The sequence below is a fragment of the Danio rerio genome, chromosome 3 (genome assembly GCF_049306965.1).
Source record: "Danio rerio strain Tuebingen ecotype United States chromosome 3, GRCz12tu, whole genome shotgun sequence".
Lineage (NCBI taxonomy): Eukaryota > Metazoa > Chordata > Actinopteri > Cypriniformes > Danionidae > Danio > Danio rerio.
In genome coordinates this window covers 5859242-5887129 of record NC_133178.1, presented here as the reverse complement: position 1 = coordinate 5887129, position 27888 = coordinate 5859242, and the positions used below count along the sequence as shown (strand labels likewise).

Here is a 27888-nt window from a genome sequence, read left to right as displayed (position 1 = left end):
TTTCTTTGCATTTTAACTTTGTAAACTATAAAATAACGTGTCTCCTCATGTTTTGTGTGTGGAACTAATGTTTTAGTCTTGAGCTGGTCAGCTGACTGACAGTTGTTCTCCCGCTCTTTTCCTCCTGCTCTGCCAGCCACGCCCACTTCTCCCTCTGCTCTGCTCCACCCCCATTTTGTAGCATTTTTTGAAAACATTCTGAGGTAGACTTGAACTGAAAGAGGAGGGTTTCATTACCCCTTTAACGAATACTTCTTAACTCTTCACGTTTCTTCATTATACCGGAAATACAGGGCAAAGCCTACTGGTATTCAACAGCGATTTCATATCTAAACAGGTATGTTGCTTTTCTTTCTCTTTGTTGGTTATAGTTTAGTGTTTTTGGTTAGCAGTTAACAGTTAACCGTTATTAACTACTGAAAGATTAAACTAACTATTATCAGCTTAAACTAGTAGCTGGGCAAAGCTGGTTGACCAGCTTGGCTGAGCTGGTGGACCTGCTGTTGCAGTTATTTTGATATTTGGAAACACATTATTTACATATTTCTTCATATCATTCTTGTAAAACACTCTTCAGGCATTTTTGACAATGGAAAACTGCCATTTTAAATGTTTTACACACTGAAGTGACACACTGAAAAGTCTGCCTCCACTTATACACACCTCCAACACAAAGAATAGCAAAGAGGCTAACCGCAGTGAGGCAAACAGGAAAAGCTGACACTGTGTCAACGCGAGAAAGAGGAAGAGTGAAAACAGAAAGATTGCAGACGTGCCAAAAGAGGAGACGTTAAGCAGCCGGGTCAACATCCGTTCAAAAGAGAGGGAGAGAGAGAGAGCAGCGGCGCTGATAGTAGATGAGCAGAAACTAAGCTACATATGCAGGTGCACAGATAAGAAAATGGGAGAGGTTCAGTGGTTAGCACTGTCGCCTCACAGCAAGAGGGCCACTGGTTAAAGTCCTGGCTGGACTAGCTGGCATTTCTGTGTGGAGTTGGCATGTTCTCCGTGAGTTGATCCGGTTTCCCACACAGTCCAAACACATGCACTATAGGGGAATTGGATGAACTAAACTGGCCGTAATGTACGAGTGTGTGAGGGAATGTGAGAGTGTATGGGTGTTTCCCAGTGCTCAGTTGTGGCTGGAAGCATACGCTAGAATAGTTGGCAGTTCATTCCTCTATTCTTGGTGTGAGGTGACAGTCCTAACCACTGAGCCACTGTGCTGCCTACATGAATAACATGCAAGTTTAAACTGTTTTAAACTTTGACATTGTTCATTTGTTCATGTTAACTAATGCATTTAAAAAAGCCTCAGCTTCAGCCTGCATGTTGTTGATGTTTGCCAGACTTTACTTACATGATTTATCACCAACACATTTGTAGTAGCAATTGGAAACCTTATTGTGTACCGTACAACATTATCTAGTCCACGGATGTTCAAACTCTGTACTTGAGGACCGGTGTCCTGCTGAGTTTAGCTCCAACTTGCTTCAACACCAGAAAGTTTCTAGTATGTCTAGTAAGAGCTTAATTAGCTGCTTCAGGTGAGTTTGATTAGGGTTGGAGCTAAACTCTGTGGGACACTGGCCCTCCAGGACGGAGATTGGACACCCCTGATCTAATGCAACCCAGGCTCATTCTGAAAATGTACCTAGTATACATTTCTGGAGAGCGCCAAATATGTCCCAGGAAGTACTTTTTTTTTTTTGCAGTTTTTGTTTTTGCGAATCCACCAGAGGCAGCAATGTACACGTGAGATCTCAAATTTTTTTGCGAGTGCCATTTGCATCTGCTCTTCTTGCGTAAATCCACCAGAGGCTGCTGTCGACTGACTGAATGACCGACCGACCGGCTGACCCACCCTCACCCTTCCCTAAGCCCAACCAATAGTGTTTTCAAAAGCACTGATTGACCCGCATACCCCCTTCCCTAAACCCAACCGACAGTGTTTTGAAAAGAAGAACCCTCGCAGCAGCCTGATTTTTCCCATGTTTTCAGATTTTACCACATTCTCAACCTGTTATTTACTTTTACATTTTTTTGCTATTGTTTGTCCCGCTTTCTGGAACTGTCCTTTGCTGACTCAAACCCTGTCATCATGGTCAACTCCTCTCTGTATCTCAAGTCGATACGGAGGTAAGCACTCAGCTAGTGAGCGTGAAAAAGAACAGTTTTATACCGCCTCGTAGTGTTCATTTTAAAGATACGTTTCTCTGGCTACATAATTTGCGATCTCCAGAATTGTATATGGGGTACGTTTTCAGAATGAGCCTATGTTAATAATTGCACACATGCATGCATATATAAATTGTGTGTAGTTTTGTTTCCATTAGGGCAGTAACGATACACCAAACCCACGATTCGGTTCGTATCACGATTTTTGACCCACGATTCGGTTCGTATCACGATTTTTTTTTTCGTGGGGGGTGGGGAAAAAAAAAGATTTTTAAAACTATTTTTTATTAAATAACATTTGAAAAATCTTTATAAACTAAACATCAAAGAACAATATTAACTATGCAAATTATTAACAATATAAATAGCCATGTATAAAATAAATAAATAGCCAAAGCTATATCACTTCTGTTTTCATTGTAACAAAATACTGTTGAAAAAACAAACAAAACTAAACTCCATTGTGTAGATGGTTCAAGCATGTTGAAAATTCTTTTTCAATCAAGTTCTCTTACATAGAAAAAGTAAATTAAATGGCTACTAGGGATGCTCATTTCGTTAATTTTGCTAACCGACAACCGCCGCTCATTAATCGGTTATTACCGGTTAACTGGTCAGATTACTTTTAATTTTAAATTAAACAAATTGACGTGTCTATTTTGTGTCTGACACATTAAATATTGCATTTTAAAATACTGATTTATTTTTAAATGCTAGCATATTAATAATAGAACATAACAACAGAGCATCTTCACGCACCTGCAGTGTTTAGCACAGAAGAGCAGAATAATCTAAATAAAATGAATGAAAAAATAGGACTGCCCTAAATTATTTTCACTTAAATAATTAATTTATATTACAAAATGAAAATACTGACTGATTATTTTTAATAAGCGGCATGGGCTTTTTTTTTCCAATCATATGTTTTTTTTCTTCCGTCAAATAAAAATCGCTGACTTCCTCAAATTGCTCGCTTCACGGAAAATATGCATTTATTTAATGCCCCGCTGTTATTATTATAATCACAAAACCTTTTACATTTTAATAGAAATCATTATTTTAAAGATTATGTCCTGATATATAGCCTATGGTTTCCTCTCTCTCCCTCGCGGTTCAAGTGCGCGCGCTGCGTGATGAAAAGACAGCAACAACGCGCGCATATGAAGACTTTTTGTAAACAGTTTTGTTGTTTAAATATGATATTGCATTAATGTGCATACATGCTTTATAAGCTGTAAAATAAAAAGTAAAGCCTATTTGTTGCGTTTATTACGCAGATCCAGGTCAACATCAGCGCTGGTTAAGCATCAACAGGTCTGTATCAAACAGCAATATTCTTCTTCCATTTTGCTTCTTTGGCAAATGTGTCTGTAGGCACGGGTTATACGTTATCGTCCCGCAAATTAAGTATGCCTTGCAGTTAAACAAGGGGCGAAAACGAGGCGCACCTCACTGCCTTTATGTTGACAAGGAAAAAAGAAGAGGCGCGGTCCTCTTATGAAACGACTGAATCAGCTGGGTATCGATTGTGCAAAAGTGTTGCTGTCTGTGTTGTTACAATTGTAATATTTAATATTATTGTGATATTCAAGGTTTGTATATTCATACAGCTCTGGATAACTTAAAACAGCAATTAGACCTTCAGAGCGGCATTAATGCGTCCTGAAGTAAAGCGAAACGGCTATAAACTCCAGCAAGATAGAGTGATTATATGCAGAGCCATATACCTTTATCTCTAAATAAAGTATAACTATAGAAACTGTGTTCATCTTAACTTAAAGCTTCGTCGTGTTTTCTGACCTCACGCATCGCGCACCTGTCAGTCAGCACTCTCAAAGGTTCAAACAGAAAGCACACAGCGCGGTTACAGAAAAGTTTGCGCTGTTACCTGACATCTGGTGAACGCCCATCCCTCTCTGTGCAGCCACATTAACAGTGTGAGCAAATCATCGTATATGCGCTGAAAATCCAGCCGCTTTGACAGCATTGGCAATGTTTCTGGCGTTGTCTGTTGTCAAGCGGGGTTAAGTTGGTTTTGTTTTTGATATTCCTGACACATTCAGACGGTCCCTTACTAAGAGCTCCGTGCGAGCTCTCCCGGCTAAATATTGCGAGGGCTTAAACGGAGCAGTGCTTGTAATGTCGAACGAAAAAAAAGTGTTAATTAGCTCAACTTTTGCAGGCACGCGTGACGTTATTGGAAAGGTATCACGGGGTGTGTCGCAATTCTCCCTGGACACAGGATCGTAGATATGAGTGTCGCGATTTCGATTTTATATTGTGTATCGTTACAGCCCTAGTTTCCATGTATGTGTGTGTGCATCACGTATACATAATAAATAAATCTGTCAACATTTTTAATACAAGCCATTATTTTAAAGATTGTGTCTTGAGCATTTAATTTTACCTCAGTGCTTGTGTGATTTTATTTTCTCCGTCTCACTCGCGGTGAGTTCAGATGAGGCAGTGTTTTGCTAAACTGTCCTAAGTTTGTTGTAGTACAGAAATATCAATAAACCAATATGGGTTTTGCTGAAAGCCTGGTTATCTTACTAGCAACAAGATACAATAATGGTGTAATCAAGCTAGATGGCCACCTGCTCATCGGGAAGAAAGAGGTGGAGAATTGACAAATATTTTAAATAATTTAAAATTAGAAAAATAAAACAGATGGCAGTTCCTCATGGAGACTGCTGTCAAACCAAAACCAAAAGCAACACATAAAACGTCCAGGCCTGGTCCTCTCGCTTCCTCCACTGCTGTGTTCTTCTTTTAACATCCAGAGCTCCTCCATGAGACTCAAACAGGTGATGCGTGCAGGTGTCTCTAATTAGCACTCCTGCCTTCCACCTTGTATGCCCCCATGGCTCTCTCACTCGCTACATAGTCCCATCACCCCTTGCAGGCCAGGGACACCATGAGGCAGTTCATACTCTCTGGGGGGCTGGAACCTGGGAGACGAGAGATGGAAGAGTGAAGAGAGACAAATAGGGTTCAGTTCTCCAACCTGTTGTCATTCGGTCCTCAACCAAAGATCTGATATTGATGGGAGCCCTATGGAGGAATCTATTCCCCCGTCCCTCTTCTGATGTCCAGCAACGGCTCCTCCAGTTGGCGGAATGCTTTTGTCTTCTGCTCCATTCCCACTTGGGTGGATAGTAGCAGGCTTCGGCTTTATGGCAGATAGTGGTGACTCCCCTGGCCTTTTCTGGAATGGCTTCTGGCTCTTTATCCGCCGGTGTTGAGCCCCACAACCTCCCCATGCAAAGAGACGGCGGAAGGCAGACCACTCCTTTGCATGGTGATGCGTGCAGGTTGTCGGTAATTAGCACTCCTGCCACCCATCTTGTATACCTTCACGGCTCTCTGCCCTGCCTCATTTGCTACATACCCCATCACCCCTCACAGGCTGGGGGCACCCCGAGTTGATGCATACTCCCTGGAGAAGGGAGAACCTGAGAAACAGGGCAAGAGAAAAGGAGATAAAAGGCAGAGTGAGAGACAGAGAAAGGGGAGAGTGGGATAAGAAAAAATAGTTAGGGGTCGGTTCTCCAAACACATTGCCATTTGGCCCTCAACCAGCTGAGAGATCTGACAACGATGTGCTGGGAGTCCAGTGGAGGAATCTATCTACCTGTCTGTCTTCTGGTTTTCAGTGACGGCTCCTCCAGCTGGTGGAATGCTTTTGTTTCCTGCTCCACTTCCACTTTGGTGGATGGTAGCAGCCTTCGGCTTCATGGCAGACCGCCTGCCTCACTTGCTAAAAATGGTATTCGAGATTTTAACAGAAATTCATATTAAGGTCTTATGAATGTCATAATGTATAGAATGCCCTAAATATTGTGGCCTATAGCCTAGTTGATGGCAAAAAAGTGAAGTTTTAATTTTATTGAAATTGTGTCATCTGTCAAATGCAGGTCAGTTCTTTACAGAAGCTTTAAACAGATGTGTTGTGGCCGCAGTAACAATGATCATTTCATTTGTAGATTTTATAGGATAGAGTTGTTTCAGTGCAGTTTGTGTACAAAGTTAAACTGTGATCAACTGAACTGAATAAAAAAAAGTCTTTAAATGCTGTCACCTTTTTTTATTTCAGGCCTAATGGAGGAGACACGCCAACATGTGAAAAAGAGAGGGAAAACTCAATTACTGAAAAGAGAAGAGAAACGCTCAGATTTCTCCTGCGCTCAGTGTGGAAAGAGTCTGTCATGCAAAAAAACTCTGAATTATCACATGAGGATCCACACTGGAGAGAAACCATTCACATGTTCTCAGTGTGGGGAGAGTTTCAGATACTTAACATCCCTTAATAAACACAAGAGGACCCACACCGGAGAGACACCATTCACCTGCACTCAGTGTGGCTCGAGTCTGAATTGCAAACAGAGTCTGGAGATGCACATGAGGATCCACACTGGAGAGAAACCGTTCACATGTTCTCAGTGTGGGAAGAGTTTCAGTCAAGCCTCATCCCGTAATAGACACATGATCATCCACAATGGAGAGAAAACACACGAATGTGACCAATGTGGGAAAGCCTTTTTGAGGGCTTCAGAACTGAAGATTCACCTTAGAGTTCATACAAAGGAGAAATCCTATTCATGCTCTGCGTGTCAAAAGAGTTTTAAACACCTCCACACTTTAAGAGTTCATGAGAAGACCCACACTGGAGTGAGAGAGTTCATGTGCTTTGAGTGTGAGAAGACCTTTATTACAGCTATAGCCTTGAAACTGCACAAGAGGACTCACACTGAAGAGAAACCCTATAATTGTGAACACTGTGACAAAAGATTCAGACGGTTAGATTCACTGAAAACACATGAGAGGATTCACACTGGAGAGAAACCTTATAAATGTTCACAATGCGATAAGAGATTCAGTCAGTCAGAAACCCTTAAGTTACATGAGAGGATTCACACTGGAAAGAAACCTTACAAGTGTTTACTCTGCGGGAAAAGATTCCGTCATTTGGGAAGCTTGAAGAAACATAAGAGGGTTCACACTGGAGAGAAACCGTACAAGTGTTCACACTGCGACAAAAGATTCAGTCAGTCAGAAGGCCTGAAAATACATGAAATGATTCACAATGAAGAGAAACCTTACAAGTGTTCACACTGCGACAAGAGATTCAGACTGTTAGGAACCCTGAAAAGACATGAGCGAGTTCACACTGGAGAAAAACCTTATAAGTGTTCACAGTGCGACAAGAGATTTAATCACTTAGAAGGCCTGAAATTACACAAGAGGAATCACACTGGAGATAAACCTTACATGTGTTTCCACTGTGACAAGAGATTCAGTCATTCAGGACATTTAAAAACACATGAGATGAGCCACACTGGAGAGAAACCTTACAAGTGTGGACACTGCGACAAGAGATTCATCCGGTCAGAACATCTGAAAATACATGAGAGAATTCACACTGGAGAGAAACCTTACAAGTGTTCACTCTGCGACAAGAGATTCAGTTGCTCAGGAAGCCTGACAACACATGAGAGGATTCACACTGGAGAGAAACCCTACAAGTGTTCCCTCTGCGACAAGACTTTCAGTCAGTCAGGACATCTGAAATCACACGAGAGATATCACACTGGAGAGACCCCAACAAGTGTTCACACTGCAGAAAGGGATTTAGGAATTTAAGACCCCTGAAGTCACATGAGAGGATTCACACTAGTGATGTGCAATACCACTGGTTTACTATTCAATCTGACACCAAGTAAAATAAAGGCGAGTATCGGGGATACCGATACTTTGCCCAAAAATTACTGTTTGGTAAATTAAAGGGCCATGAAACCCCCTCGTTTCAGCAGGGTGTTTTCACACTTCTACTTTGGAAAAAGTCAGAAAAGTGGGCGTGTCCAGCTCTGTTTAGGGGGGAGTGTCGAAGGAAGAAAAGTGGGATGGTGTGGGAGTGTCTATTTGGGCACGCGCGAGTTTCAGAGTCAAAATATACACACACACACACACACACACACACACACACACACACACACACACACACAGGAGAAAGTGATGGTGTTTAACCTACATGGACATCTGTAGTCGAATTATTTGCCAAATTATTAAATGTTGGACTTTAACTGCAGTTTGGCTCTTTCATTCAAGGAATTCATTCATGCCCCTCGCGACAAACGAGATATTTGATTCGAGGAACTGCTCTAAGCGTGTATTTTTCATGCAATGTTTGATACCGCACGGCGAATGAGAGAAAAAAAACAGCATTTCCCGGAAACTTACATGCACTCGGCAGGTAGATTCAGAAAGCCGCGTGTGTTATTCCGGTCACAAAATGCGGCGAAAATCCTACACGAGGTTAAAGTTTGGTTGTGGTGCTAACATGTTTACACTTGGTGCAATGGTTAACTTAGTTCGATACGAACAAACTGAATAAACAAAGAGCGCTGGTCGCTCACTTACCAAATCTGTAGAGACAGGACAATCACCAGCAACTAGAGCCGCGTCTTTATTAAGAGAAGACTACAAGTGAATCCGGATCTCAGCGTTTGCAGATGAGAACAGCTCTCAGGTAAACAATAATCCTCCTTAGACACGTAAGTTATTGTTGTCGAGCGTCGCGTACACTGTTAATCCACACATGAGTCTGAGCTCTCACAGAGAGAAAATGAAAACGAAACTTAACTGCAGCAAACTATAAAAGCAACACTTCACGCTTGTTTTGCCAACACAACGTGGCGTCTCTGTCGTCTAAACACTATGACACTAATGAATATTAATGAAGTTGCACAATAGAGCGCGCTAATTGGTTTGAACCAAGCCTTACTCATGCATTAATGCATCACACTGTAAGACGTAATAAGACACACTCTGGCACAGACGTCCAGTCTGCACGCTGGAATACACGCTATTATGTCGTGACCGTGACGCAGCTTCAAAAATTCGTTTCAAACCGGAAGTACAAATTTGAAATAACTTGAAATAACGCAAAAACAACCAATTTACACTTTTTAGTGAAATATAGGTGTCTAATAGTGTTTTTAGCAGTGTGGGACACACATACGACTGTCAACAGCTCAAAGAAATGTGTTTTGGTGTTTCGTGACCCTTTAAAGTAGCAAGTAGTGTACTAAAAAGTGTCATTTCATACTAATACTGAACACGAGGCATATTACAGGTTATTCTTGTATATTGATGAAGAATTATCATACAAAAAAGAGCCAACTTACATATTTATTGAAAGCATTCGAGCATGAATGTCTTAAAACTTCTGCCCGAACATCCTAACAAAAAATAAACATTCACACTTTTTGGTGTAGTGACATGTTAATCCGGACCCCTTGAAGATTTCTGAACCATTGTTTTATCATTGTCACATTTTCTCCCTCTGTACCTGGATAGTTTCTGCCTGCTACACCTAAGGACTCTGAAAGTGATGTCTGTCTCGCCCTAGTAGCACCTGCCTCTCGTTTCTTCCTCTTCTGACCGCCTAGTCAGGGTGTTGTCATATTCTGTCTTGTGATTTATATGTAGATGTTTGATTATGTTTGTGGTATTACCACAGTACCTCACTGTTGTGTTACACGTGTCACAAACCGCATTGTTTGAGTTCATGGAAGTGAACAGGGCCGGAGTGGGACTCTTTTTCAGCCCTGGAGTTTCAAGCCTCAGACCGGCCCACCTCAGTTCACCACTGACTATATTAAAATAAGGTTATTTCCAATTCAGTTTCTAATTACACTATCACGTCTTTTTTTGAGAAAACAGCTCTTTTAGAACGTCAAACGTTCAACAACCCTTACAGTATTATGTCTTAACAATAAAAATGAAAAAAAAAAAAAATTGTTATTCAGACAAGGACCGAACCCAGGTTGGCCGCGTCATAATCTAACGTACAAACCACTGTACCACAACAGCTGTACGATTCATGGTGACTTATCTAGTTATATCATCATTAACCTGCATCCTGCTCACGAGGCTACGAGAAAATAGATAAAAAGAGCAGAGCTTCGGTAAAATAATGAATAAGAAGGCTGTGGTCAAGTAAATAAATAAATTATTTTTAAAAAGTGTGACTGCTGAGAGCAACCGATTCTGGAACTAGGGACACCAGCCCTCGCGGCCAAAAAACGGACCAGCCCACCGGGAATTTCCCGGTCCTCCCGAATAGCCAATCCGGGCCTGGAAGTGAAGTAGCTCCACACATAGCTTCGCTTGCGGCCACCCATATCCAACAACAGCATGACAGAACAACATGCGCCAGGCTAGTCGACTGAGTGCCTAGCTAGCGTGCTCTGAAGTTGTACAGTGCCAAATTACGCACATGACTTACCAGGCGGAAGAACAAGTAGTTCCGACTAAGTTGGCATTATTCAGACAAACTAGAATAATTGTGGTTACTTAACACTGTATTTCTGTTTCCAATAAACTACATATTTGCTCCAAATTACTGAAATATCGATATTTTGATAAGATAATCGATTCTAGAACATACAAAGCTGTTATCGGAGATGTCGATATTTTAGTATCGATCCGCACATCACTAATTCACACTGAAGAGAAGAGAATCACAGCTGACTATTATCTTGAAAGTTATTATCTTGAATGAATACTGGGGTTAGAGGTCAATGACGTTTCTGGGCAGAGATTTGCTTGGTATGCAGCTTAGCTTAGCTTCGATTTTGACTAGCTGAATGCAAACTTGATTGTGCCATGTGCAGATTTCTATTCCTTAAAACATCACAGTCATCTGCATCACCTGGCATCTGGAAGTGGAGCAGATGTGCTGAGGAGACACACATTACCTGAACTCAAATCGTGAGTTATCTGCTTCATATCATGTTTAACAGCAGTATGCAGACCTTGCTGATGTATATGTGCACGTATAGAAAGTGTGCTTGTGTTGTTCTTATTTAGATCTGATTTATATCATGAATGGGATGTGCCAAATGTAAGTGTACAGCATTGTTTAGTCTCCACAGCATTAATAGTTTTGCTATGCTAAAAACTATTATTTGGAAAGAAAAAAGTAGCAAGTTTAAGTTATCACTCACATCAATTGATTAAAAACATGAAATTATGAATAAAATTCTACAAATAAATACACACATGTAAAGTTAGACCAGAAGTTTACACACACTAAAAAAAGGAACATAACCATTATTTTTAAATGTCTGATGGTAAATCATACTAAATGTTTACTATTTTAGGTCTGTTAGGATTACCTAAATGATTTACATTAAAGTGTATAACTTTTTATGTTTTGGGTATCCTTTCACTAGCTTCTCACAATAGTTTGCAGGAATTTTGGCCCATTCCTCCTGACAGAATTGGATTTAGATTTGCTCGCACAAGCTTTTTCAACTCTGCCCACAAATTTTCTATAGGATTGAGATCAGGGCTTTGTGATGGCCACTCAAAAACATTCACTCTGTTGTCTATAAAGCACATTTTGACTAATTTGGCAGTGTGCCTAGGGTCATGGTCTGTTTGGAAGACCCATTTGTGGCCAAGTTTAAATTTCCTGGCTGATGTCTTGAGATGTTGCTTCAGTATTTCTACATCATGTTCTTTCTTCATGATGCCATCTATGCTGTGAAGTGGACCAGTCCCTCCAGCAGCAAAACAGCCCCACAACATAATGCTTTGTCCTCCAAATGTAACTCTGGTCATTATGGCCGAACAGTTCAATCTTAGGCCCCGTTTACACTAATGCGTTTTAGTTTGAAAACGCATACGTTTTGCTACGGTTACGCCAACCGTCCACACTACGCCGGAGTTCTCGAGCGCTGAAAATGCTGGAGAGGCCGTTTTTATTCTGAAACGCTGCTGCTCCGTCTCAGTGTGGATGATGGAAAACGAAGACATCTGAAAACGGAGGCGGGGCTGCAGACATTCGCCTCTCTGATTGGGGCTTTTCCTCAATATTAAGTAGCCTAACACACACAGTTCAGTCCTGCATTCTCTCCTTGTAAGTTCAGACTTCGCAAGTTTGATCAAGGCTGCAGTCTCTTCTTTTCAGTTTGATATGGACAACATACCGAGGACACAGGTAAATCTTTAAAGGGAACAGTGTACTTTATTACTTCATTCACATCACCTGGCTACGTTGTTTCACTTTCTCAACAATAAAATGTAAACATGATTTAGGAACTGCCTATTATGCAGAAATGTTGAGGCGTCGTGCTGCATGAGCGTCATCTTCACTGTGTGGATATTTATAACAAAACGGAGCCGATAACAACTGCCTCCTTTCAATTTCAGTGAAAATACGAAACACACCCTCTCTTTTGCTGAATATCAGTTTTAATAATCGATAACGGCCATTATAAAAGTATAACATACAATAAGTTTATACATTATAGGAAATAAAGGCAAGCGATCAGTCAATATGCAGAATAGGCTACGTGGTTACATTAATCATTAACTTATCTTTGCGCTCAGCCAAAACACGTTACCTGAGAAAAAGTAATGGATTCCAATGACCAAAGTCAGGGAATATGTCGTTAGATAAAGACAACAAGATAAATGAAATATCACGTTTAATAAATATAGTGAGATTTGATCCAGCGGGAGATGCTTGATGAGAAGTCCGACTAGCAAAGTTCTCATCTGGGTAGATGGGCTGCAGCGCTTGCCCGAGAGTGTCTGTGTGGTCACGTGATGTGCGTTTTCAGCTTTTTGGTGTGGACGGAGAGCTGTTCAGAAACGCTGGGTAAAACGCAGGTGTGGACGCGGATCGTTTTCATTCTAAAACGCCGTTTTAAATCTAAAACGCACTAGTGTAAACGGGGCCTTAGCTCCATCAAACCACAGGACATGTCTCCAGAAATTAGTCTTTTTCCAGCGTAATTTAGCAAATTGTAATCTTGTAATTTTTTTGTTGATTCTGGCTTGTTGATTTTCCCATGTTGTCACACAAGGAAGCAGTGTGTTTGAGGTTTTCCTTAAATACTATTCTGCAGTCGTGCCTCCAATTAACTCAAATGTTGTCAATTAGCCAATCAGAAACCTCCAAAACCTTGACATCATCATCTGAGCTTTTTCAGAGGCAGAATAATCTTATTGTCTGAAAACTTGACTTTCAAGAAAAGTTATAACAATTTCTCCAAAAAATCTCTCTCATTATTCTCCTATTAAGCACAACAGAAACACATTTGATAATCCTAACTTACCTTAAAGAAAAAATGTTTATACACATTAACATCTGACTTTTTAATGGTTATGTGCCTTTTACAGTGTATGTAAACTTCTGCTTTTAAGTGTGTGTGTGTGTGTGTGTGTGTGTGTGTGTGTGTGTGTGTGTGTGTGTGTGTGTGTGTGTATACTTCTTTCAAAATATCTTCTTTTGTGAAGACAAAAGAAAGAAGGGATCCCTTGATAGTGAGTAAGTGATCAGTAAACTTTCATTATTGGTTGAACTACCCCTTTAATATTGATTGATTTCGCTTTCTTCATTATCCCTGCTGAAAAATCCAGCTTAAACCAGCCTAGGCTGGTTGGCTGGTTTTAGCTGGTCGACCAGGCTGGTTTTAGAGGGGTTTTGGCCACTTCCAGGCTGGTTTCCAGCCATTTCCAGCCTGGTCTTAGCTGGTCAGGCTGGAAAATGACCACCCAAATCCAGCTAAAACCAGCTTGACCAGCCTGGTTTAAGCTGGATATAGCTGGTTTTGGCTGGACTCCCAGCTTGGCTAGGCTGGTCAAGCTGGTTTTAGCTGGTCATCTCCCAGCCTGACCAGCTAAGACCAGGCTGGAAATGGCTGGAAACCAGCCTGGAAGTGGCCAAAACCCCTCTAAAACCAGCCTGGTCAACCAGCTAAAACCAGCCAACCAGCTTAGGCAGGTTTAAGCTGGATTTTTTAGCAGGGTTATTCGTTTTACTGAAACCGGTTTAATACTTGGCGCCCTTTATAACCGCTATAAGTTGCTGTCGCAGTTATTGTCCTCTAGATGGCAGTAGTACACGGCATATAAATATACATACATTTATAGCGGATGCATTGGAGTAAAAGCTCAGAACAACATGAAACTTCAGATGCTCAAGCTCAGTGCTGAAGGCATAAGGAAGCTACATGGTTTTAATAATTAATCTCCCGGGTGTTTATTTAACGAATACTACAACTCTTCGCGTTTTTTCATTGTAACGTTTTCAATTTCCCAATCAATACAACTGGAGGAACAGGGCTTAACGTTAGCCAACAGCTATTTCAACAGCGGTTTCATATCTAACGTTAAACAGGTATGTTGCTTGTTTTTTTTTCTTTTTCCTTTTTTATGGTTTTAGAGCTGTGTACATGTTGTCATTTTTGGTTTCCACAACTTCGTTTAAAGGTTTGTTTTTGGTTAACCGTTTCACTAACACTAGTGATGGCTTCATGAAGCTTTTTGCGTCAGTTAAGATCTAATAATAACAGCTGCGAAACTTATACACACAGATTAATCTCTTTGTATTTATTTATTTGTTTTATTGAGGTAAGTTAATTATTGTTTACCTGTTTAATAAACCTATTGGCTTGAAATTGAGGCTATCAACGTGTAAATACAATATGTAACCAAGTAAAACTATTGAGGTAAAGTTGGTTTTATATTCACACATTTAGACTTTCTCCTTAATAATATAATTTCAGTAAAATATGAGCAATTTCAAGGTTATGGACGTGACATTTGCAGGAAAAAATCAAAACATAAATTCGTAGACAGTATACATTAACATTATATTGAAGCTTTTGTTCATATTTCCCAGAATAACTGATCACAGAGTTATGGGACCAGAAAAATATCAATCTGTAAAAATGTTTTGTACTTTATATGTGGAAAATAAACATTATGGATGTGACAAAAAAGTTTGCGGGTTTACAGAATAAAACATACTTTGTAGAAAATCTGTGAATTAAACTGCACAACCCAAAAGAAACAATAATAATCAAAATGAGAAGAGTTGGCTCTCTATAAAACAAAAATTATTGATTTTATTTAATATTTTCACATTTATGAGGGAAAAGTGTTGTTTTGGATGTGGCTGATGTGAAATTGTCAAATGTGTGACTTTGGTAAATCAAATAGAATAGTTTGAAAACATTTACAGATTGTTGAGTATTTCTAAAGTACTGCAAAATACCCCCCAAAAAAACAACCCAGAAACGGTTTCCGTATTTTGGTGAAAACTTTTTTTTCATGGCAAGGTTGACATTTGCACGGAATTGCTCATATTCATTGTAAGTTCTAATTAGTGAAATCATATTAGTGGCCAATGACTATCTAAGTACAACATTGTTCAGTCAATTGAATAGTGCTAATGTTTGTTTTGAAGTCGTACAGCGAAATATACAGTGAAAGCGATGGTTCTTTTTTCTCAAAAAGTAGACCTTTTTGGAGTTGTTTGCCTCATTTTCTACTTAAATATTTAATAATAATTATTATTAAATACTGCATTTAGTGACATTTTAAGCACTTCTTTTAGCTGGATATGCTTGTTGGGTGGTTATCATAACCACACGTTTGATGTACCAAAAATATTTCCTAAAGAATAAATATGAATGAGCAATTCCATGCAAATGTCAACCACACCATGAAAAAAAAAAGTTTTCACCAAAATATGGAAAACGTTTCAAGTTTCTTGTGCAAGCAATTATTTTACAGTATTTTAGAAATACTCAATGTCGTTGTCAATGTTTTTAAACAATTAAATTTAATTTACCAAAGTCACACAAGTGGCAATTTCACATCGTTTACATCCATAATGACTAAAAAATGCATAAATATTAAATAAAATAACATCAATCATTTTTGTTCTGTAGTAAGTGCCTTTTATCCTTTTGATTATCATTATTTATTTTGAGTTGTGCAATTTAATTCACAGAATTTCCACAAAGTATGTTGTAGACTGTAAACTTTTTAGGTCACATCCATAACTGATGTTTATTTTCTTAATTTAAAGTACAAAATATGTTTACAGATTGATATATTTCTGGTTCCATAACTCTGTGGTCAGTTGTTCTGGAAAATTTAAACAGATGTTTCAATATAATGTTAGCATATACCTTCTCCGTGAATGTATATAGGGTTTTTACTGCAAATGTCTCATCCATAACACTGGAATTGGTCCTAAACAAAATTTTGCACTTTAACCAACAGTAAACCTACACATAGGCCTAATAATATTAGTGTTGTTTTACCATATTTGAGAATTAACAATAATAATAGGCTAAACATATTAACCTTTATTTTACGTTTACGGAATTGTGAGAAAATCGTGAACTCGATTCTAAGCAAAAAAAAAAACAAATAAAAATCGTGATTCACATTTTAGCCAGAATCGTGCAGCAGCCCTACTGCAAATGTCACATCCATAACATTGGAATTGCTCCAATAATTACTTATTTTTAAAAAACACATTTTTTAACATCGTAAGAAAAAAAAAGATTCTGTCAAAGTTTTAAATTAAAATAAAATGTATCTATTGTTATGTATTAGGCAAATCACAAACTGGCCAGCACACTCAAATTTCTTCAGTCAGAATTTGACCCTTTGAATAATAAAAATTAATACATTCATTCATTTTCTTTTTGGCTTTGTCCCTTTATTAATCCTGGGTCACTACAGCAGAATGAACCGCCTGAAACAACAATAATAATAATGATAATAATAATAATGTAGAGCGTGATGGTTTTTCTAGCCTCTCTTGTGCTCAAAAAAGTACATTAGCCCAATTATATAAATTCAGTTTTACTACAGGCTGCTTTTATTGTTCTTTTTTTGTTTTGTTTCAAGAATAAGGTCCAGGATTTAGATAAAACGTTACTTGTAAAACGTTTTCTCTATTTAAAAACAATACAGTAGGTCAATAGTGAAAGATGACTTTACACAAAAATAATGTGATATCAAAATTAGTCAAAACTGTAGCAATAGTGTATGAAGCAAGATTTATCCTGGACAATAAATCAATGTATTATATAACACACTTATGTTGCCATATACAAGTTATTGTGTTGAAATTTGGGGGAATACATATAAATTTAATTTACGATCTTTAGGTACAATTCGGAAAAAAGTCATTCGAAAATGTGGGTATTTGGAGCATACAAAATACTCAAGTTCAATGATTTAGTTACATTTAAAACAGCACAAGGTTTAAAACTAGAAATAAAATACTTCCGAAATGCATACAAAATTTTTTGAAGAAAGACAAGGGGATATAATCTGAGAGAAGAACAAAAATGTTGTGTGAAATCATGGAACAGTCTAGATCAGACTCTCAAACAGTTTCAGGATATTAATCAATTTAAAAAGTTTAATAAATTATAATATTATTAAAAATTATGAATTTTATTAAAGGAATATAATGATGAAGGTGATTGAAAAAGGATAAAATGAGAAAGGTATGATGAAATGAATGGCTTTTTGCAGTACTATGTATTTTTTTTTTTTTGGGTCTATGTTATAAAATGTAAATGTATAAATGGAATCAAACATATGTCAAAAATGCCAAAAGGATGTTTCATGCAGAGCTCCAATGTCTCATGTAAAAATAAGAGATAAGTAAAAGAAGTAATAAGTTTAATAAGTAAAATAGACGAATGATGTGTGTAGTAATGGGGTGTGAAAATAATCATCCCGCTCCATTTTCGACTGAAAATTATTTTTTGTTGAAGAATTTGTATGATATTTCTGTTTGAAAATAAGAAAAAAATTATCAAATCAAATTAAAACTTATGTCAGATTCTTGCACAGCTGGATGTTCGACTCATGAAAAATAATTGTTTGCTTTGGTCTTATCTGAAGTCACACGAAGCGACAGTCAACAGAGGATTCCACTTGATCTTATGGCATTTTCAATGCGTCATTTTCACAACTTATGATGGCATAAAAGTAAAAATAGGGCAAATGAGCTCATGTATGGGACAAATTCTGGTTCTGTGTCAGTGAGGGGTGGGTCTTTCAAACCACCTGAAGCCCCCCTGGCTAGGGGCCTGTACAGTATATTTTCAGTCTGAAAATTCAAAGTACCATGGTAAAAAAAAAATATAGGGAGCTGTTGCTGAATAAATAAACATGAAATTCTATCAAGTTCAGTTTACTTAAAGGTTTTAAAAACAAATTGCGTATTTTTTGCAATATAAACTTACAAGGAAATCTGAAGTTACATTATTAGCCCCTCTGTTTATTTGTTTCCCCAATTTCTGTTTAACGGAGAGCAGATTTTTCTCAGCACATTTCAAAACATAATAGTTTTAATAACTCATTTCTAATAACTGATTTATTTTATCTTTGCCATGATGACAGTAAATAATATTTTACTAGATATTCTTCAAAACACTTCTATACAGCGTATAGTCTACAGAACAAACCATCAATATGTTCTATCGGCAAAAAATAGCCTAAAGGGGCTAATAATTTTGTTCTTAAAATGGTGTTAAAAAATTAAAAACTGCTTTTAATTTAGCCAAAACAAATAAGACTTTCTCCAGAAGAAAAAATATTATCAGGCATACTGTGAAAATTTCCTTGCTCAATTAAACATAATTTTGGAAATATTTAAAAGAGAAAATAAAAATCAAAGGGGGGCTAATAATTCTGACTTCAACTGTAAGTCAGTTATTGCCTTAAAGTAAGAAACCTAAAGCTTCCAAAGTAAACTAACTAGCAAAAATCAAGTTACTTTAATATATAATTCAAGTTCACATACTCTTGAATATTTACTTACCTTACTTACGGTTTTACACTAAGATTATTCTATTAACTCTATTTAGCTAGTACTGTTATTCCATGTTCAGTTAACATCTTAAATGCTAGTCTCAACATTGTTTTAATCCACCGTTTTAAGTAATGTCAACTAAAGAAACTACATGCAATCGGTTGATCACATACACACGGTTAACGTTAGGCCAATTAATAATCTGTTCAAAGAATGGTCAAAGCGAAAGCAACCAGTACTGGCGCTCTTGAAAGACTGCCGGGTGCATGAGCATAATGTTTTGTCTAGTCTATTTGAAAGAGAACCGATCACACCAGTTGCCTTTCCAGGCACAGTTGCTTCACGCAAGGAAACGGGAGCGCGCACCACATCAGCTATTGGCACGAGTGATCATCCTCTCATTCGGTATTCACCTGCTTTCTTTTGCTCGCGCAGACACAATTATTTTTTTAATTTGTTGCTTCTCGATACTAAGATCGCATTTGCACGGATATTGGGTCATCCTTATTGTTTAATTCTGCTTTTAGGAAAACTACAATTTGAAAAGTATTTTTAACCAGCCAAAGTGGCTAGTGATGGTGGCTGTCTAACCCGCCACAGCTAAAATCTTCCAGCATTTTGCGGGTGTTAATGACTAGCCCTGATTGTATTTTGTTAATGGTGCCTTTCTAGATACCTAAGGTTGCCTTGCAACAAACATCCCAATAACGATCAAAGAAACGTTAGGTAAGGGTTTAGCTATATTTCAAAAGAAGGTAATGATTCGCACTCAATTGCTTCGTACTGTTTTTATTTTTACTTTTTCTTACATTTTACGAGTGATAACAGACAAACCTTCCTCAGAGGAATGCTTTGTGCCGAAACGTCTGTTTGTCTGTTATCACCCGTAAAATGTAAGAAAAAGTAAAAATAAAAACAGTACAAAGCAATTGAGTGCGAATCATTACCTTCTTTTGAATAATAGTAACGATAAGATTAACGCACCAAACCAAAGAAGTAACTAAAAAAACCGCAAGCGCGCAGGACAAACTTCAGTAACTCTGCACAAGGGTTTAGCTATACCCTTGTGGTGGTGCTGCTGTTGCCTTTGCTGCTGACAGAATTAACATCTCTCCCTCTCTCTCATTCTCTATGCATCTGTTTTCCGCCATCAGCTTGTCTGATCTCTGTTATCATTTTGTTTGTACACTTTGTAGGATAGAGTTGTTTCAGTGCAGTTTGTGTGCAAGTTCAATCAGAGATCGAAGTCTTTAAATGCTGTCGCCTTCTTTATTTCAGGCCTAATGAAGGAGACACGCCAACATGTGAAAAAGAGAGGGAAAACTCTAATCAAAGAAAAAAAGCCACTGAAGAAAACAGAGAAACGCTCAGATTTCACCTGCGCTCAGTGTGGAAAGAGTCTGTCATGCAAAAAAACTCTGAATTATCACATGAGGATCCACACTGGAGAGAAACCATTCACATGTTCTGAGTGTGGGGAGAGTTTCAGATACTTATTATCTCTTAATAAACACAAGAGGACCCACACCGGAGAGACACCATTCACCTGCACTCAGTGTGGCTCGAGTCTGAATTGCAAACAGAATCTGGAGATGCACATGAGGATCCACACTGGAGAGAAACCGTTCACATGTTCTCAATGTGGGAAGAGTTTCAGTCAAGCCTCAACCCGTAATAGACACATGATCATCCACAATGGAGAGAAAACACACGAATGTGATCAATGTGGGAAAGCCTTTTTGAGGGCTTCAGAACTGAAGATTCACCTTAGAGTTCATACAAAGGAGAAATCCTATTCATGCTCTGTGTGTCAAAAGAGTTTTAAACACCTCCACACTTTAAGACTTCATGAGAAGACCCACACTGGAGTGAGAGAGTTCATGTGCTTTGAGTGCGAGAAGACCTTTATTACAGCTATAGCCTTAAAACTGCACAAGAAGACTCACACTGAAGAGAAACCTTACACGTGTCAACACTGTGACAAGAGATTCAAACTGCCAAACACCTTGAAAGCGCATGAGAGAATTCACACCGGAGAGAAACCGTACATGTGTTCACACTGTGATAAGAGATTCAGTCAGTTAAGTTCACTGAAATCACATGAGAAGATTCACACTGGAGAGAAACCTTACAAGTGTTTGCAGTGTGGAAAGAGATTTAGTTGGTCGGTAAGCTTGAAAATTCATGAGAAGGTTCACACTGGAGAAAAACCTCACAAGTGTTTGCAGTGTGGAAAGAGATTTAGTTGGTTGGTAAGCTTGAAATCGCATGAGAAAGTTCACACTGGAGAAAAACCTCACAAATGTTTACTCTGTGGAAAGAGATTCAGACGATTAGGAAGCCTGAAAATACACAAGAGGATTCACACTGGAGAGAAACCGTTCAAGTGTTCACACTGCGACAAGAGATTCAGTCACTTAGAAAGCCTGAAATTACATGAGAGGATTCACACTGGAGAGAGACCTTACATGTGTTTCCAGTGCAAGAAGACATTCGGTAGGTTAGGACAACTGAAAAGACATGAGAGGATTCACACCGGAGAGAAACCGTACAAGTGCTCACACTGCGACAAGAGATTCAGTCGATCAGAAAGCCTGAAAAGACATGAGAGGATTCACACCGGAGAGAAACCGTACAAGTGCTCACACTGCGACAAGAGATTCGGTCGATCAGAAAACCTGAAAAAACACGAGAGGATTCACACCGGAGAGAAACCTTACATGTGTTTCCAGTGCAACAAGAGATTCAGCCAGGCATGGCATCTGAAAAAACATGAGGCGATTCACACTGGAGAGAAACCTAACTAGTGTTCACATTGCAACAAGAGCTTCAATCAGTTACAAACTCTGCAAAATGGAGAGAAAGCGTTCACATGTGATCAGCATCTGAAGAGTTTCACCTCCACAACTTCAAACATTGGGTTAAATTAGGCTCTCTAGTCTCCGTGTTCAGTTCATTTCTTCCACTGTATCTGTTCACCTCCGGAAACGGAACCAACCCATTCCAGATCAAATCGACAGTTTGGCTGGTTCTGCACACACCTCACAAATTCAAAGTGACAACATCCCAAACTTTATTTGACATTTTCTAAGAAGGATCAGAGCTTAGGTCCTGCTCAGCTCATAAATTCCTCTCACAAAGAACAAACCACAACCATGCAAGCAGAAACAGTTTCAAGACATCTTCTATCGATGGGGGAAAACATGTACAAGCTACACTACAAAAGCACAAATGGCACCATCTTTAAGCCAGGAGTACACACAGTGCGATTTCTGCTGTTGAACAAGCTTATATATGATTTCTTACCACGGCAGAAGTCATGGATATCATTGACGCTCATACGGTCATGTCTCGTAACGCATGAATGGAACTTTAGAGCAGAGCTGAACAGTTAAAAGTTTGGTTATATGAGTCGATCCGTCAATCTATCTGGAGTTTAATCACATGTCAAAGAAGGAGGAGTTCCAGACACCCACACCAATTACGTGATTGACATGGACCAATGGCAGCCCAAATGTGTTTAGGAGCCAAAACAATCTCGACCAAAAAGTTGTGAGCTGTTTCAAACTGGTGAAACCGTCTCAAAGCAATTTCATTAAGCATGACATCATTTCAGTTCGTTCTTCCATTTCCGTTTAAGCAATTTCTTTTGCAGGCAATACAACAAATATTATTTAATGTGTTCCTCATGATTTTTAGTGTTTTTAGGGATTTTTTTTGGTTCTTGCAACACATTTAAAAAAAAAAAGTTGGAACAGTAAAGCATTTATCAATTTGTAATGTTTCTATTCCTTTTAACAACACTTAAAATACATTTAGGGACTGAAGACACCAAGTGATGAAGTGTTTCAGCTGTAATTTTGTCCTATTTTTCCTGCAAACAAGTCTTAAGGTGGGCTACGGTACAGGGTCTTCATTGTAACATTTTGCTCTTCAAAATGCGCCACACATTCTCTATTAGAAACTGGTCGGGACTGCAGGTAGGCCAGTCAAGTATCTGAAACCTCTTCCTCTGCAGCCAAGACTTTGTAATGTGTGCAGAATGTAGTTCCCTGAAAAAGAAGGCAGCATATTGCTCCAAAATCTCCATGTACTTTTCAGCACTAATGGTGCCATCACAGAAGTGCAGGTTACCTTTGCCAAGGGCACTGACAAAACCCCATACAATGACAGACCCTGGCTTTTGGACTTGCTGGTAACAGTCTGGATGATCATTTTCTTCTTTGGGTCAGAGTCCACAGCATACATTTCTCCCAAAAAAATACCTAAAAATACTGATTCTTCAGACCACAGTACATGTTTCCACTGTGTGATTGTGCATCCCAGATGCCTCCGAGCCAAGAGAAGTTGACTGCGCTTCTGGACACTGTTAACATAGGGCTTCCTTTTGGCCCAGTACAGTTTTGACTGGCATTTGTGCATGTAACTACATATTGTGGTACTTGACAACGGTTTGCCGCAGTAGTCCTGAGTCCATGTGGTGATCTCGCTTATAGATGAATGAGGATTCTTGATGCAGTGCAGCCTGAGGGATCGAAGATTGCAGTTGTTTAGCTCAGGCTTGCACCCTTTACGTACTGAAATTCCTCCAGATTTCTTAAATCTTTTAATGATGTTCTGCACTGTTGAAGGTGAAATATCCAAATTTCCTCTTCTCTTTCTTTTGAGGAACATTGTTTTTTAACATTTCAATCATTTTCTCAGGTATTTGTTGTCAAACTGGTGATCCTCTGTCCATCTTTGCTCTTAAAGGACTAGACCTCTCTTGAATGCCGTTTTTGTACCAAATCATAATTACAATCACCTGTTGACATCACCTATTTTAAATCACATCAATATTTAACCAATTTACCTGATTACCAGCCCTAAGTTCCTCCTGTTCCAACTTTTTTTGAAATGTGTTGCAAGAACCAAAATTGTAATATGTGTTTATGAAAAAGAAATCATGAAGAACACATTAAATTATGTTTGTTGTATTGCCTGCAATGAAATACAAGTCAACGTAATTTTAGAAATCGCAAAATTTTTATCTGCCTCACTATACTGTCTCAACCTTTTCTGATTTTGGGTTATACATAACATGTCTTAGCCATGTTTAGTGAGCTAATTGCGTTTTCTAGTGGACAATCAGAGCTCTTATCTTACTATTATCGCTCTTATTATTTGAGCCCTTTATTTAGAAAAGCCTTAAGGGCATCATACACAGGATGCATCGCTCGGCAACGAGTCATGCATTTGAAAATTCTAAACAAAGGTTTCTATCAGGGTACACACACCGGCGCCGCAAGTCAGCGGCTGTTTGCGGTGCCCAGCTTTGACTCGGGAGACTCTTTATATTACTGCCGCCCCAAAGAGCGCTATCTGATTTGTTTCATTTTAAATAGCGTGCAAATTTGCGCGTCTGGTGTGCGATACTTCTAACTGTCATGTGCGGACCGTGTCGTGACGCATCCCATGTGCGACCTGCATTAGGGGCTGTTCACATATCTTTGCATACGCAAGTTCGTTATTTCTAATAGAGGTGTGCTGCTTGCAGATTCCAGGCGCACCTAGTTAAAAGCATCGCCACTTTTCAAAATTCCAATGGTGCACTGCAAGCCATGTGACAAGAACGACCAATCAGATTCATACTTTGAATGCAATATACACATTTCAATAGATTAATTACCTCAGTCAAACACAGAAAACCCAAACATCACAGTGCTTTTACATTTTCTCCATGAATAAATCTTGTTTTATAATCCTCTGAGATAACAGTTGATGGTCGCAAATCGCTTTTCACACGCTTTTAAATGTGATATGTGAGCGGCCCCTTGGCCTTTTTTCTTTATTTTTATTTTTAGGAGTGATCAATTATATAAAATTAAGAGATTTAAATGTCATGTTATGCTTATCTTTTGCTTTATTATTATTTAGTGAAATATTTAATCCTGGTGCATTTGTGAGAGTTTTCTACAGTGTAATGGATTAATTTTATCAGTTATCAATGAATGGTAAAATTTAGGAAATTGTGGAGCAGGAAATTATATTACTATTACTTTTCTCTACTTATGAAACTTTGTGCGTGCCTTTTTATACAGAATTGCTTTGTAGCACAAGTTTATTATAGTAGCTCCATATTCTGTTGTAAATGTGTTTTTCAATTTGGCTTGTGTGGAAATTACTGCTGTTAACCAACCTAAATGTAACCTCATTTCTATCATTGGTAGAATAAATTTGGTACTAAATGTTTGCTATTTTAGGTTAGTTAGAATTACCTAAATGATTTGCTAAATGTCAGAATAATACGAGAATTTTATTAGTTCCTAGACAGTCGAAAGTTTAAACACATTTCCTTGGTATTTTTTTTAGCTTTGCTATAAAACTATATAACTTTGGTCAAATGTTTTGGGTATCCTTCCACAAGCTTCTTAAAATAGTTTGAAGGAATTTAGGCCCATTCCTCCTGAAAAGATTGGTGTAACTGAGTCAGATTTGTAGTCTGTCTTGCTTGCACAAGCTTTTTCAACTGTCCCCCAAATTTTCTATAGGATTGAGATCAGGGCTTTGTGATGGCCACTCCAAGACATTCAGTCTGTTGTCCCCAAAGCACATTTTAACTAATTTAAGCACAATTAGTATGCTTAAGGTCATGGTCTGTTTGGAAGAGCCATTTGTGGCCAAGTTTTAATTTCCTGGCTGATGTCTTGAGATGTTGCTTCAGTATTTCTACATACTGTTCTTTCTTTATGATGCCATCTATGCTGTGAAGTGGAGCAGTCCCTCCTGCAGCAAAACAGCCCCACAACATGATGCTGCCGCCCCCATACTTCACAGTTGGGATGGTGTTCCTAGGCTTGTAAGCTTTCCCCTTTGTCCTTCACATGTAACTCTGGTCATTATGGCCAAACAGTTCAATCTTAGCTCCATCAGACCACAGGACATGTCTCCAAACATGAGTCTTTTTCCCAGTGTCATTTAGCAAATTATAATCTGGCTGTTTAGTTGATTCTGGCTTGTTGATTTTCCCATGTTGTCACACAAGGAAGCAGTGCGTTTGAGGTTTTCCTTAAAAACTATTTTACAGTTGTGCCTCCAATGAACTCAAATGTTGTCAATTAGCCAATCAGAAACCTCCAAAACCTTGACATCCTCATCTGAGCTTTTTCACAGGCAGAATAACCTTACTGTATGTAAACTTGACTTTCAAGAAAAGTTATAACAATTTCTCAAAAAATATCTCTCATTATTCTGCTGTTAAACAGAACAGAAACAGATGTGATAATCCTAACTTACCTTAAAGAGAAATAGTTTAGTCACATTAACATCTAATATTTTTAAATGGTTATGTGCCTTTTTATATAGTGTGTGTAAACTTCTGCTTTCAACTGTAGATAATGATCATTAAACATTACAGAAAAGCTAGTAATCGAGTCATTATTTTGATAGTTTTCACGAGTCATTATTGAGAAATGTATTGATACATTTTTGATGATCGCATTACTTTCAGTTGCATTATTATTATTATAATGCTTTGCTTGTTCGACCTTTATACTTTCTATGAAGAAGCCATGTAAAAGCAGACTGTAGTCTGATGAGAAATGAGAAGTGTGCAAACACAGCCAGAATCAGGATAAGAATGAAAAGAGCAGGATCTGTGAGTAACGTAACGGGAACAGCTTTATGGAAGTAAGGTCATAAGGGCACTTGCGTTCTGATTCATGTGCGACTCACACCTGCTTTCTCAGACATGCGCCCACGCTCAATTGCGATGACTGCCAAAATACGATGATCCTAAAACTGCCCGGGAACTTCAGTTGAATGTACAGTTGACAGCTCAAGGTACAGTGAGCAAGATATATTGTTGAGCTTTGTTTTTGCTGAATTGCCTCATTTGAAGTAGCAAAGAAAGACCCTAAAGAGCCCCTATTATGGGTGCAGTGTGTAGCACAGCTCTAATGCCTAGTTCAGACTGTGTGATTTTAGGCCCGATTTTGGCTCGCCGACAGGTTTTGAGAAATCGCCGACAAATGCCTGAAATCACAGGCAAATCGCTGCTCGTGCACATGAGTGACAATCACACAGTATGAACGATCAAAGACGCGATCTGAGAGAATCGCCGATGAGTCGCCGATGCCTCTGAGATATTTGGTGTGCTGAATATCTGGAGCTGTCGGCGATTCAAATCATGCTGTGTGAATTGAGTTTTGACTGAAAATAACATCAGCGATCGCCTACAGCCAATGAGAGAGCAGCTTTCACTTGTGTGTGCGTGTGTGTGTACCTGCTGCAGGCCAGCGGGAGGCTGGGGTTGAAGTTAAAAGCGCTCTTTTTCGGTTTATATGGACCCACGAAATGGAGGGAAAACTAGTGGAGGTTTGACAGGACTCAGGAGCAACCGTGTCTGTTTGACGTTTCATACAGAAAGAAATTAGTTTATTATCAACGTTGAGGAGAAATGGCTAATTCCCTTTAAACCCAGGTGAGCAAACATGTACATGTTCTACCCCATCTTTCTCATTATGTAGTCAATAACAAAAGATATACGACGTGTTTTTGGCTGTGAGACGTAGTTTGGACGAAGTTGTCGGCGATTCTCCCTATAGTAAAGTCATGCAATGTGAAAGTCCCTGTCGCCGATCCATCTTGCAGTGTAAACAAAGCAGCGATGAAACGCTAGCCCAGATAGTCATGCAGAGTGAAAACATATGTGACACGACTACTTTGAAAATCATGCAGTCTGAACTCGGCATAAGTGAATGAAATCATCCAGCTGAGGTTTAAATCTAAAAGTGCAGCATGTTTAAAACTATTGACTCTTTAGCGAAATATTTGACTCTGAGTCGAATAAACGAATCGAGTTGGGTTCGGATCTTTTGTTTGATCGCATCAACGTCGATCACCAAATATGTACTGAACTTGAAGTGAAAATGAGAGACGTGGGTGTGATTGCGTGTACGACAGCGAGAATCAGGGCGATGGGGGGGATTTTAGCGGACGAAAGTAGGAAGATGTCGCAGACGCCGCCTTCTCTATTCTGCCATCCTAGGCCACCGCCTGGGTTGCCTGTATTGACTCGC

At 38.8% G+C, this 27888-nt stretch overlaps 2 protein-coding genes and 1 long non-coding RNA gene across 5 annotated transcripts in view; 2 read left to right on the top strand and 1 right to left on the bottom strand.

The window, feature by feature from the left end:
- The first annotated feature begins 195 nt into the window (after positions 1-195).
- Positions 196-9863, top strand: LOC100002283 (uncharacterized). The gene is made up of 2 exons (XM_073944034.1): positions 196-337; positions 6275-9863. Exon 2 carries the CDS (start codon positions 6280-6282, stop codon positions 7819-7821), a length of 1542 nt encoding a protein of 513 aa, XP_073800135.1. The 5' UTR covers positions 196-337; positions 6275-6279; the 3' UTR covers positions 7822-9863.
- On the top strand, positions 196-26231 carry LOC141375007 (uncharacterized). 3 transcript variants are annotated; one of them, XM_073944035.1, is made up of 3 exons: positions 196-337; positions 6275-10953; positions 20108-23196. In XM_073944035.1, exon 3 carries the CDS (start codon positions 20113-20115, stop codon positions 21634-21636), a length of 1524 nt encoding a protein of 507 aa, XP_073800136.1. In that variant the 5' UTR covers positions 196-337; positions 6275-10953; positions 20108-20112; the 3' UTR covers positions 21637-23196. The 3 variants fall into 3 exon arrangements, with proteins under 3 accessions (XP_073800136.1, XP_073800138.1, XP_073800137.1); XM_073944037.1 differs by lacking the exons at positions 196-337; positions 6275-10953 and adding an exon at positions 14135-14374 and having other exon boundaries at positions 20108-21421; positions 21503-26231; XM_073944036.1 differs by lacking the exons at positions 196-337; positions 6275-10953 and adding an exon at positions 14135-14374 and having other exon boundaries at positions 20108-26231.
- LOC141381123 (uncharacterized) overlaps positions 4584-27888 on the bottom strand; it is a 41534-nt gene continuing 18229 nt past the window's right edge. The window contains exons 2-3 of the long non-coding RNA XR_012400793.1: positions 5813-5938; positions 4584-5633 (exon numbers count right to left, since the gene is read on the bottom strand). This is a non-coding gene — a long non-coding RNA (uncharacterized lncRNA). The remainder of the gene's footprint in view (positions 5634-5812; positions 5939-27888) is intronic.

What these genes read in the sequence shown, in the direction of transcription:
- LOC100002283 (XM_073944034.1), top strand. Translation starts at nt 6,280, where the DNA reads ATGGAGGAGACACGCCAACATGTGAAAAAGAGAGGGAAAACTCAATTA.
- LOC141375007 (XM_073944036.1), top strand. Translation starts at nt 20,113, where the DNA reads ATGAAGGAGACACGCCAACATGTGAAAAAGAGAGGGAAAACTCTAATC.